Here is a 12,872-nt window from a genome sequence, read left to right on the forward strand (position 1 = left end):
TTTTTAGTAAGGCAGTTACATATCATGCCATTTAAAGAGCAGTCCCCTCCAAACTTTATATATGAAGAGCAGTGTGATATCAGTATGCTGGATGCCCTGCACTACGGTTTCCACATGCTTGACAAAGGGGTGTGTCCCCGAAACATTGCATTTCCGCACAATAAACAAGCAGGGCGCTTCCTGCAACGGTAATGCCTTGTGTGCCGATATCTTCTACACAGTACATAAGCCATGGATTGGTATGAATTTAATAATCGAGCAATCTGGTACAATTTTTAGCAGAGCACCAAACTGTCCATAAGAATCAAACACCTACTTTGTATGCTTTACAGTGGTGGCACTGTAACAGAACTCAGTATGTGCAGATATCTGTAATATTTAGTACTCTAATGTATAATATTTTTCTGCTTTATAATTATGGGTGAAGCATCATAAAAAAAATATAGGTCAACAGGAAAAGGAACAGAAGGAAGAAAGGATATCAAGAACAAGCAATGGTGCAGGATTGTTTTCTCTAGAGGCATTTGCAAGGTGCTATGACACAGGTATAGAATATGTTACCCAAATAATTGGGACCTGAGGTTTTCCAGATAACGGATCAATATTTTGGATCTCCATACCTTTAAAAAAATGTAAACATTAAATAAACCCAATAGAATTGCAGCATATGTCTATCTGAATGATATTTGTATGATTTTACATACATTAAAAGCAAAAAAGATTTAAATCGTATGGTCTAAATAAGAACACATTTCATTATTTATGCTAAAAATGCTATTTAGAAATATGGTATTATAGAAGTATTATAGAACCTGTTAATGTCTCCCAATAATACTGTGTATTAAAGGTCTGACAAGTGGTCGGACTAACCCACACTGTGGCATTGACCAACTGCTAGAAAAAATAAAATTATTTGTACACAAAAAGAATGAGAAAGATTACCAGTGGCTTTAAAAATTATTAATAAATTCAGTGTTAGTACCACACTTTGGCCGAAATATGTAAGGTTTATTAAGTTTATTAAGGATCAAGTTGTGTTTTCCATGAAAATTCAAGTTTTCAAGTTGATTTTTTTTTTGGTCAAAATTCACATTTTCGGATGAAGAAAATTTTTTTTTGTAGATTTATTATACCCCGACCCTGGAAATAGCTTGAATAGCTAGTACAACATCTAAAACCTGTCAAGTTCATATAGGAGTCAATGGCAGAGGTCAGATGAACCATTTGAAATTTTTTTGGAGCTTTTAAGCGACTTAGTGTGTATTAGTGATAAGTGAATTTTCCCCCATACTTGGATTAGTGGCAGATTTTTTCTCGAAGCTTTAACAAAAATTTGCTGTGAAAAAAAATTGTACTCACAATGCATTTGGAGTGAGAAAAAAACACCCATTGACTTTAATGCACTTAAAGTAAGAAAAAAGTTGCCCATAGACTATACTATAATTAGCTACAAAAAAAGTCACCACAACAAAAAAGTCACCCATAGCAATGTGTTTTGCATATTTTTCAGCAGCTTTGTGAATTTTTAGGCAAGGCAAAATGGGTAGATTCTCTCAGCTCCTTGTTCTACCCCTTGATCATTTCTCACTACTGAAGAGAAAGTCTATGCAGGCCATACTATTTGAAACTATATGAAAAGTCATGTGATTTAAGTCCAGAATGGGTCCCTCCAAGGAAATAAATTGTAAGGTTGAGGGTTTATCTTCCACAAACCACCTATTTGACCCAGTTAGCTGCAACATGCATACAATATGTATTTAAAGTCTGTTATTCTAAGAGAGATGGAACCTTGCACCAAATTATTCACTGGTGCTGTGGGCATTTTAAAGATAACATTTCTAATTTTATATAAAAAGGCTGTTATACCTAAACAGTTCTTTATGAGAGAGGAACCTGAATATGCACATACAATGTTCTAATTTTTTTACCTTGTTAATATTTTTTGACAGTCTCGGAAGAGGCTGATTAGTAAGTGCTTCAGGAAATCCAGCAAAACATCTTCTAACAACATTTTTTTCTTTACCCATGTGTATTAAAGGCAGATCATAGAGAGTCAGACTTGAATTATGTATTATGTAACATAAAAGCAAAGACTCTAGTTCTTAGATGTTGGTTTCTGTAAAAAGAATGCTTTATAATTTTAGTGTTCAAAGTGGCACAGGTAAATTCTGTACATACTGAGACATGTATAAGCACAGGGAGAGTGAATGGTTCATGTGTTAGAAGGATAATGGTGTAGCAGTCAGTAAAACAGATGCAGAAACTGTGGCTGTGATTTAGGTTGCTGATCACCATGTTAATTCAAGACTGGTTGAAATCGATGTACTGACAGCAGAAATCACAAATCTGAGTGTGTTGATTTAATAGGAGGGGATCAATAAGTGTTACCTGACAATCGTTAGACCCACGGAGAATGTTTAGAAGGAGGAAAGTTAAGCATATCTTCAAAAACCTGCAGATTTCTTAAAATACATATTGTTTCTTAATAAACTGTTTTATACATATTTTACAAAAGAAACAAAGCATCACCAAGTGTACATCAGAAAGGCGATCACAAGTCACAGGACAAATGATTGATGAGGAGGAAGAATGGGAGATTGTAGGTCACATATTAAAAAGATTATATTTTGTGTGTTTGAGTTTACCTGCCAATAATTCAATAGCTATCCCCCATGGAGCGGTATGGTGAGTAAAGAGGGAACACATTTGAGATTGGGTGTGCCTAAGGTATAAGGTCAAACAAGTACCTGGATTCTAGACAGGGTTGGACGGGGGGCTGAGAAACACCAGGGCTGCTGTCTCAGGGCCCCCCTTTGCCCCCTCCACTGCACCTCGCGCATCCTGAAGAAGGGAGGTCACAGCAGGAAGAAGACACACAGGGTGCAGGTCTGAAATATTAATAGTAAAACATCATGGGGAACCTGTAATATCTTTTAGTTGGTGTTTTATGTTTTCAAGGCTATACAGACGCAAAAAATTGGGAGCGCATCAGAATAGTTGTGCGCATAAAAAATTTGTGCGTCAAAATTATTCGGACGTCCATTGACTTTAAGGCATTTGTACAAAATAGGCATGCGTATAAAAATTGTAGCGGGCATCAAAATTGACGTGCATCAAAAATTTTTTGACGCCAATTGACTTCAATGTGTTTCGCAAATTTCTCTGCCGTTTCCAGAATCTCTCTGTAAATTCGCAAATTTTTCAGCAAATTCGCCCATCACTACATATACTCCATTTGTGTGTCAGTACAAAACAATCAGGGAAGGTTATTCTCAGCTATTATGTTATTGATTGTTGTGCTTCAGTAGTGATGGGAGATTCTGACCCATTTTGCTTCAACGCAAATTTTAGAAACCGTAAATAATTCTACAAATACATTGACATCAATGGGAGTTTTTTTCACACTACACTTCTCACAGGTCTTTATGTAGAAGATCTTCATGTCTTATACATGAAGAAGATGCATGTGTATAAGACAATGAGAATCCATTCACTCAAAAGACATGATACAGATGGAGCCTACTTGATCTTGTTACACTAACAAATTTCTGCGATTTATAAGGCTGAGATGACTAGTAGCAGGATTAGGGGTAGACAAGGGAGAAAACAAAGGGTATAGTTTCCACATTCTATGTTGTTGTTTTTATACCCCTAAGAGATTTCACAGTGTAAAAGTAGAAATCCACCTTTCTAGGTCTTGAGAAATTGTGGTTAGAAGTTTAAAGTTATTCAGGATTTACAGCTGATCTGAAAGGGCTGGCCTGGTTCACCTTTAATTTAATTTTGGTATGTTAGAGAATGACTAATTCTAAGCAACTTTTCAATTCATACCACTTTTTTGAATTGACGCTTCAAAAACTCAACTTTACCGAATTGTCTCCTCAAAAACTCAACTTTATCACATTATCAGACAAAAACCAGAGCAGATCATGATGTCTAGAAACAACTTCAGCGGCATCGGTCATTGACTTCTACATGACCTCGACAGGTTTGAGATTGAGTATTTTCAGATTCAGCTGCTTTAGCTGCTTTGGGGTGTAATAAATCTGAAAATTCAAAAAAAATTTCTCCAAAATTTTTAGTTTTCCCCTTTATAAACTCAACCAGAACAATTCGAGGTTTAATAAACTGGCCCCACAAAGTTGTGTGAGACAATTCCAATTGACTTCTATTGAACCTTGCCACCTTTTACCTTCCGAGTTTTCTATCTTGGTGAATTTTTGTTTTTCTTCTTCTTTTAAATAGATAATGACTATTTGAGGTTCACCAATTTTTTCTTGAATTGTGAAAAAAACACAAACTCGAATTTTGATAAATGAGTCCCTAAATATACACAACTGATACAACTAATAGCAATATGCATACAACAAAAAAGTTCTCACTCTCAGTAAGATAACTTTATTGAAAGTAAGAAATAAAGAGCAGGAAATGATGTCCCTTCATTGAGTTCCAGTCATATCAGTGGTGTTTCGAATAAAGAAGAGGTATAAGTAAATGTGTCTACAGCTCTGCTTCATTTGGCATCGGTCACATTCACTTAATAATTAAGGAAAAAATATCACATGCTTATATGGTACATTAGCAGGTCAGGATGAAGGTCAGCTGCTTAAGGAACTTGTCTATTTCAGTTGGTAGAAAAATAAATCATTTGATTAAGGCACAATTATTAAGGCTAAAATATTTCCATGCATGGCTTGGTTATAGACCATTTTCTGTTGCAGCAGAAATTAACACACTTACTAAAGATTTATTCCTATCTTTGCAGACCCTGAATATTCTCACTAGCAGAAATGTTTTCTTGTTAAATGGAATTACAGGCTTTGTTGAGCAAGATTAAAGTTATAGAACATTTAAGTTGCATTCAGTACTGGGGGAAAGTGACTATTTACTGAATTCAGGCGTTTTACACTTGCTCTAGAACTGACCTTCTGCAGTAGCTTAAAGGAGAAGCAAACCCTTGCTAATAAAAACCCATACCCCCTACCCTACATAGACCCCCCTCCCTGCTCCCCCCAGCCTAGGTGGTACATTTGGTAAATGCCCATTACTCTTTACTTACCCCTCTGTGCAGATTCAGGGCATCAGAGTTCACCTTCTTCTCTTCAGTAAGCTTCGGGAATAGAGCGGCATAACAACGCATGTGCAGTTGGAGCAATCTTTTGTTTTGCGCATGCGCCGAAAGTCACGGAAAGAAGACCCGTAGATTGCCGAAGAGCCCGAAGATGGCACCCGTGAACTCTGATGCCCTGAATGTGCACCAAGGGGGAAGTAAAGCACACATTTAGTGTTTTATGGGGTGTCATTGGCATTAGTTACAACATGAAAATATCTTTCTTCAGCAAAATATTATTTAAGGGTGGATTTAGTTAACCTTTATACTGTAAGATACATCAGGCACTCTAACTTATTGACGGATGTTCTAGAGTTGTTGCTCTATTTTTTTGCACTGGTGACCTGCCCCACAATCTACAAGTCTAGAGTTTAGCATAGGAACCAATGACCTGTATAAAAGTTTCATGACCTGTAGAGTAGACCTTGGAGTTCCATGACCTGTATAAAAACATGTAGACCTCGGAGTTCCATGACCTGTATAAAAACACTCGGCCTCGTGTTTTTATATGATCACGAAACTCCTCTGTAACTTCTAATATCCTTATATTTTACAAGAGGGGGCACTTTATTCACTATATAAACAGCGCTTAGTAATGTCATCAGTTATAATCGGAGCATAGTAATGACATTTTTGTCACATGACTCACTGAAACTTGTGCATTATAATAAAGTACCCTCTGTTGCAAAATAGGAAGATATTAGAACTGTCCTCGGAGTTCCATGACCTGTATAAAAACATTTGGCCTTCAGCCTTGTGCTTTTATATATTCATGGAACTCCTCTGTAACTTGTAATATCCTTATATTTTAAAATATAACCTTACTTTATTCACTATTTATACATTTGTAATAAGGTGGTAAATAGTGATGGGCGAATTTGCGCCGTTTTGCTTCGCCGAAAAATTAGCGAAATTCGCGAAACGGCGAAAAATTCGCGAAACGGCGCCGGCGTCTCGTTTTTGACGCCGGCGCCCGTTTTTGACGCCGGCGCCCGTTTTTCCGACGCCGGCGCCCGTTTTTGACGCCGGCGACTTTCTTCGGAATTTTTTTTTTTTGACGCCGGCGAATTTTTGCCGCGAATTTTCGCGGGCGTTTCGCGAATTTATTCGCTCGGCGCGAATCGCGCAAATTCGCCGCAAATTCGCGCCTGGCGAATAAATTCGCCCATCACTAGTGGTAAACATCAACATGGAGACATTTTTTCATAACAGTTTGCAGTAGAGTTGATTATCAAACAGTGCTGAATTGTGGTACTGGTTTGAGATCTGTCATCCAGAATGCTCAGGACCTGGGGTTTTTTGGATAAGGGATTTTTCTGTAATTTGTAATCTTCATACCTTAAGTCTACTAGAAAATCATGTAAACATTAAATAAACCCAATAGATGGGGTTTGCTTCCAATATGAATAAATTATATCTTAGTTTGGATCAAGTACCAGATTCTGTTTTATAATTACAGAGAAAAAGGAAATAATTTTTAAAAATTTGGATTATTTGAATAAAATGGAGTCTATGGGAGACGACCGTTGGAGCTTTCTGGATAACGGGTTTCCAGATACAGATCCCATACCTGTACTCGTGTTTCATCAGGATATGAAATAGATGCCTTTTTCTGGGTTTAAGTTGCACTGCTATGACACCTATTCCAGCATAGATTCCAAGGGTACATATATTATGCAATCAGGTAGATAGTAAGAACTCAACTCAGGCTTGGGTAATAAATTCACAAAATCCACCTGTTACTTCTAGCACACTCAGTGTTTTAGGGCTCAGTAGTCTGAAACATATATTCTGCTGAAACCATAAGGACCATTTACTTATGGCAAGAAGAAAACCGGCACTCAGAGCTCAATGCATGCGGGCAAAGCCCTGCGTGTTTATTGCAATGTACGCAGGGCTTTGCCCGCATGCATTGAGCTCTGAGTGCCAGTTTTCTTCTTGCTAAACTTACTCCATTAAGGGTTGCCGATCCCTTTCAACTGTGCACCAGGCCAGCTTGTACTTGAGAGGCCAGGGTGTGTTGGTGGGTTTTGGAACATTTAATTATGGCACCACAGTGTGCAACGTGTAATTTCACACACAATCACAAAGTTAAGTCTGTGTTTTATCCCATAATTCCAGCGTCACTGTTGTTTCCAGAGGAAGTTGCCAAGTGTAGCTGTGTTAAAGTAAATGAATGACCCCTCATAAGGGTCACAAATAATGGAAATGTTTATTCAGACGAAAGTACAGCTTGTTTTAGGTCCACAGGTCCAATTACAACATTATCTATAATTTAACCTGTATCCCTTCAGGTGTATGTGTAAGGGGTATGTATGTGTTGTCTGTTATGGGGTATACTACCTATATGCATTGAATTATTACAGTAGTTATTAGACAGGCAAAATATACCCAAAAAAATAATACAAATACTTGAAATAGTCCAAAGTGAGGTAATGATATTAATAATGAGATGGTGCTTGTTTGGAAAATATATTGGAGGTTTGTTTACAAGCAAAGATGAAAAGCCTGAAGGTAATGAAGGCAGCTTATGGATATATCCAGAGCCCAGGCCAATTTGAAAGGTTTTACAGAACACACAAAATCAATCATTTTGTTTGATTAGATGAAAAAGGTTTCCTTTTAAGATGAGTAACATAAGAGCATAAAAGGTTATGGAATCAAACCATCTTGCCACATGTAATAGATTGTTTCAAGACAGGGTTGAAAGATAGAACATAAAATAAAAAGATGCTGGAATAAATTAAATATCATGCTCATTTGATGGATTCACTAATTCCTTAGGTCACTTATCCACCTATGTGCATTATTCTCCAAATTATATATATTGGGTATGTGTATATATATATTGAGTTGATCTTCACTGGTCTGAGTTGAATTAGTCAATTAGTCTGCTATATTCAGCTGATAAATTCAAATTGAGTAAACAGTCCAGCTCAGGTGGGCTATTCTGCTTTTGTAAAATGCCACCCACTGTCTATGATAATTTTTTACCTCAAAATAGTAAAGAACCTGAAGTCATTTTTTTGCCTGTGTGAACACATAACCTTTACTTTAGGTTTAATTTTCTACAGAGCATAGCCTAAATGTTACCCATTCTTAGAGATCAACACTTCACTCTTTTCCACTTCGTATACAATATGAGTAGCGATGAGCACATTTTTTCGCCAGCCATGGATTTGTGGCAAAATTTCTACATTTCGCCATCTGTGATCGCCTAGACAAAACTATTGGAGAGACAAAAATAGTCGCCATTGGAAAAAATGGGTATTGCCTATAATGCATCTGGAGCGAGAAAAATTGTTGTGTAAGGAAATAATTTTTTGACGCGCCAATTTTTTGCTCATCCCTAATGATGAGCTGTCACTGTGATCTTGTCTAATATTTTGTAAATGGGCATCTACATACTATGGGCTGATTTACTAAAATTCAAATATAAGGTTTGTCGTGATTTCAGAAAGTGGCTGTGAAATTTGCACATTTAAATATTTTTACAAGATTTATCAGTCAAAAAAGAAGGCGACTGAGGTTTGTTTGTTTTTATGCAAATTAATTTGACTTTCCAATTCAAGTTTTTCATAACTAATATTGAATCTTAGTGTATATGTTTATATATATACGTGTTTATGTGTATATACTGTATATATATATGTGCGTGTGTGAATATGTGTATGTATATATATATATATATATATATATATATATATATATATATATATATATATATATATATATATATATAGAACATAAACCATAAGTACAGAATGTAAAGCATATATTTAATAACCCATCATGGGTCACATTACAATAAAAACCACTATTCATTAGTGCTGCTGCACCAATGAGGTAAGTTGAGGAGGTTACCAGGAAAGCCAATCCTGGTACCTTAAAGAGCCAAATTTCCATTTTTTTAAACCTGAAATTAAGCTTTTCTAGTGCAGGAGAGTGCAATTGGGCTCTCTGCACTAACGGTGTGCCCCCCCGGCCCCCTCCGGCACAGGAAAAGGTATGAGAGGGGGGGCAGCATTGCAGAATAAACTATGCAAACAATTAATGACTGAATGGGTTAACAACAAATAAAGGGGGGGGTAGAGGTAGAAGACCATGCTCCAGGTGCCAGGGCAGTACAGAATGAGACAGGGTAAGGCACTCCCCAAAATATTAAGGTGCTATCCTTCAAAATGAATCCCTTGCCTCCAATGTTCCTCCAATCCCTAATGGCCATACCCACAGTCAACATTTTCTTTCCCTGTTAAATCACCACCACCCCAGTCCCAGGCACTTTCCTTAACCACTTCAGTGCTAGCCATGCTTTCTCTATGGGCTTTAAGGAGTCCAATTTAAAGGAGTCTGTGTTTATGACAAATAAACCTTTAAGTGTTTATCAGAAAAGTATGTTGTAAGGAGTTGTTTAGAAATGTGAAGGTTTGTATTTCTACCTAGGATCTAAAAAAGCTCTGAAGGCAAATAAAAATAGTTGTTAAAGAAATATTTACCATTTTTTGTTCACAGTAAAGTTTTCCATTTTCATTTGGAAAACATAGTTTTGAAATGAAAGCCTTAGGAACTAATTTATCAAGAATCAAGTTGGCATTGTTTTTCTCAATTTGAGACTATGGGAATATTGTGTATTTCCTTTAAAAAGTTAGCATTTGAGAAGAAAGTTCCACAAGTTTTTTCAGCTTTTTTTTCTGCATGTTATTTTTTTTATGAACTTCGATTTTGATAAATCTGCCCCTTAATCTAATTACATATTAAGTTAGGGTGAAAAAACGCACACACCCATCAAGTTCAACCTTCTATGCGTATATACTGTAACCTGTAGAGAACAGCACACAATATATTTCTGAATAAAAAAGCCTTTATTGGTGCAAGGGCATTACTATTATATACTGTAACCTGCCTAACTGCTAGTTGATCTAGAGAAAGGCAAAAAAAACCCATCTGAAGCCTCTCCAGTTTGCCTCAGACTGGGAAAAAATTCCCTGCTGACTCCAAGATCGGACCAGTCCGTGGATCAACTTCTACTATGAGCTATCTTCCATAACCCTGTATTCCCTCACTTGCTAAAAAGCCATCCAACCCCTTCTTAAAGCTATCTAAGATCAGTCAGTAGGACTGTTGCAGTGGATTAATTGTTTGGCATTAAGGCATTTTTATGGATTTTGGCCATACAGGACGAATTAGATTATTCTGATAGAACAATACGCCCAGACAGACCAATTGTTATCTGATGAAATGACATCAGTCTGTTGAATCCACATTCTACGAGGTTAATACGTGCAACAAATGTCAGGTAATGGGGATGAAACTGTCCAAACTGCCCCATTATGTCTGCTTATATTACTGCCTTTAGAGAGGCATAGAGCTAGATTTTAAATTGAGGAGTAAAACATATATAGCACAACTCATTCCCATATTTTCTGACAAACTGCAGTGAAACTTTCATGATATAAAGCACCAGATACGTTTTTGTGCTCAAATTAAGTCTATTGCTACTAGTCCTAGGGGCCCATTTACTTAGTTCGAGTGAAGGAATAAAATAAAAATAATTCGAATTTCGAATGATTTTTTTGGCTACTTCAACCATCGAATGGGCTACTTCGACCTTCGACTACCACTTCGAATCGAACGATTTGAACTAAAAAGTACTGTCTCTTTTAAAAAAAAAACTTTGACCCCTTAGTTCACCACCTAAAACCTACCGAAGTCAATGTTACCCTATGGGGAAGGTCCCCATAGGCTTTCTAAGTATTTTTGGTCGAACAAAAATTGTTCAATCGATGGAATAAAATCCTTTGAATCGAACGATTCGAAAGGATTTAATCGTTCGATCGAACGATTTTTCGTTCAATCGTTCGAACAAACGAATTGCGGTAAATCCTTTGACTTCGATATTCGAAGTCGAAGGATTTCCATTCGGCAGTCGAATATCGAGGGCTAATTAACCCTCGATATTCGACCATAAGTAAATTTGCCCCCTAGTGTTTAATATGGCAGGTGACTTTTGGCCAGATAAAGCACAAAGTAACTGCAGGAAACATTGCACAATCATCTTTATATCTTTTAAATGTCACCAATTTTTATGCAATATTTACTCTATATATTAAAAAAGTTGCTATGCACTTCTGTAGCATCTTTGTCCAACCCATCAGTGTGTCTAAAAAAAACAGTGCGAGACTCCCTGCAAAGCTATATGATAATGCTTGGCTGTCATTGCAGGGCAAAGTATAGTGTATATGCAGGACAACATGAAATATCTCTGTAACATAAAGGAATATAGAGTGTCCCTGGGGGTGTGGGGTGGAGGAGAGTTAAGAGCACTTTTTGGTGGGTTGTTCTGTATCAAGTATTTTATATATGGGGGTTATTAAGGTGTTGCGTATTTATAATATACTAGACATTAAGCCCGTTAAATTAACGGGCGCTAGAACATATCCGTGGGCAGGGCCGGGCCAAGGTAGTTTGGCACCCTAGGCAAGGACTTCAATTAGCGCCCCCCTTATCTTGTATTACCATTTCCCACCTTACCATTACAGTTTTTTAATAAACAAACCTTACAAAACATTGATGAAACTTTTCATTTATATAAATATTGCCCCCAAATCTGTACTTGTGCCAGCAGTCAGCCATAAATATGCCCCCAAATCTGTAATTGTGCCAGCAGTCAGCCATAAATACTGTATGCCCCCAAATCTGTACCTATGCCAGCAGTCAGCCATAAATATGCCCCCAAATCTGTACCTGTTGTGCCAGCAGTCAGCCATAAATATGCCCCCAAATCTGTAATTGTGCCAGCAGTCAGCCTTAAATATGCCCCCAAATCTGTACCTGTGCTAGCAGTCAGCCTTAAATATGCCCCCAAATCTGTACCTGTTGTGCCAGCAGTCAGCCATAAATATGCCCCCAAATCTGTAATTGTGCCAGCAGTCAGCCTTAAATATGGCCCCAAATCTGTACCTGTGCCCAGGCTCCCCCCCCCGGCTCCCCCCACACCAGACATCATCGAGCTGTAGTAGTGACAATACCTGTCATCCGCTGGGTGTCGTAGGGGATGCCAGGATGACCAGGAAGGCAGCGGGCCCATCCAATGCGCTGATGTGATGCAGGTTCCCGCTGTGTGGAGCTAGCAGGCAGGACGGGCTGTTATCCCGAACTCTCGCACGGAGCGCATCGCTACCAGGCGCACAGAGCCGCACTGGAAGGGGAGCAGCGGAGGGGTGAAAGTGAGAATTTCGAGGGGCTCCTTTCCTGCTGCACCGGCCTCTTCCAGCCGATCAAAGCCGTTAATGTGGAACTTGCCGTAGAGCACGTTAAGCTGATACAGGCCCCGGGGCGCAGCAGGAACACGAAGCACGAAGTCTCACAGATGTGCATGTAAGTCATGGGCGGCCGCGGGCCCTTCCCTCCCGAGCCGACTCGCCGAGTCCCTCCCAGGACCCAGACCCACATCTTCCGCCCCGCACCTGGCTCATTTTCAACAGCTGTCCCAAGTTCTCCTCCAACAGGCCCAGACCGACCCCTCCGCCACCTTCTGTGCGAGAGAGCTCATTTCATCCCAAGGCATTTCCCTCCGGCTCCTGCCTGCGCTGAGCACTGGATTAGCCTAGAACCGACTCGCTTCCTATTGGCTGCGCGGCGCTAGAACTGTTGCTATGTTGCTAGGAGACGGTCCGTGCTGCACATGCGCAGTAGCGCATTTCCACGGACACAGGGACGGACTGGACACAGAGACACTTGGATTTTATTATATAGGATGTGC

At 38.6% G+C, this 12,872-nt stretch overlaps 1 protein-coding gene across 1 annotated transcript; it reads right to left on the reverse strand.

Moving 5' to 3' along the window:
* Positions 1-12,141: 12,141 nt before the first annotated feature.
* LOC121400936 (2-aminoethanethiol dioxygenase-like) lies at positions 12,142-12,658 on the reverse strand. The gene is made up of 2 exons (XM_041585032.1): positions 12,385-12,658; positions 12,142-12,308 (listed from the first exon to the last, which is right to left on the reverse strand). The coding sequence occupies exons 1-2, from the start codon at positions 12,560-12,562 to the stop codon at positions 12,142-12,144; spliced, it is 345 nt and encodes a 114-aa protein (XP_041440966.1). The 5' UTR covers positions 12,563-12,658.
* Positions 12,659-12,872: the final 214 nt, after the last annotated feature.

Source organism: Xenopus laevis, chromosome 1L (genome assembly GCF_017654675.1).
Source record: "Xenopus laevis strain J_2021 chromosome 1L, Xenopus_laevis_v10.1, whole genome shotgun sequence".
Taxonomy (NCBI): domain Eukaryota; kingdom Metazoa; phylum Chordata; class Amphibia; order Anura; family Pipidae; genus Xenopus; species Xenopus laevis.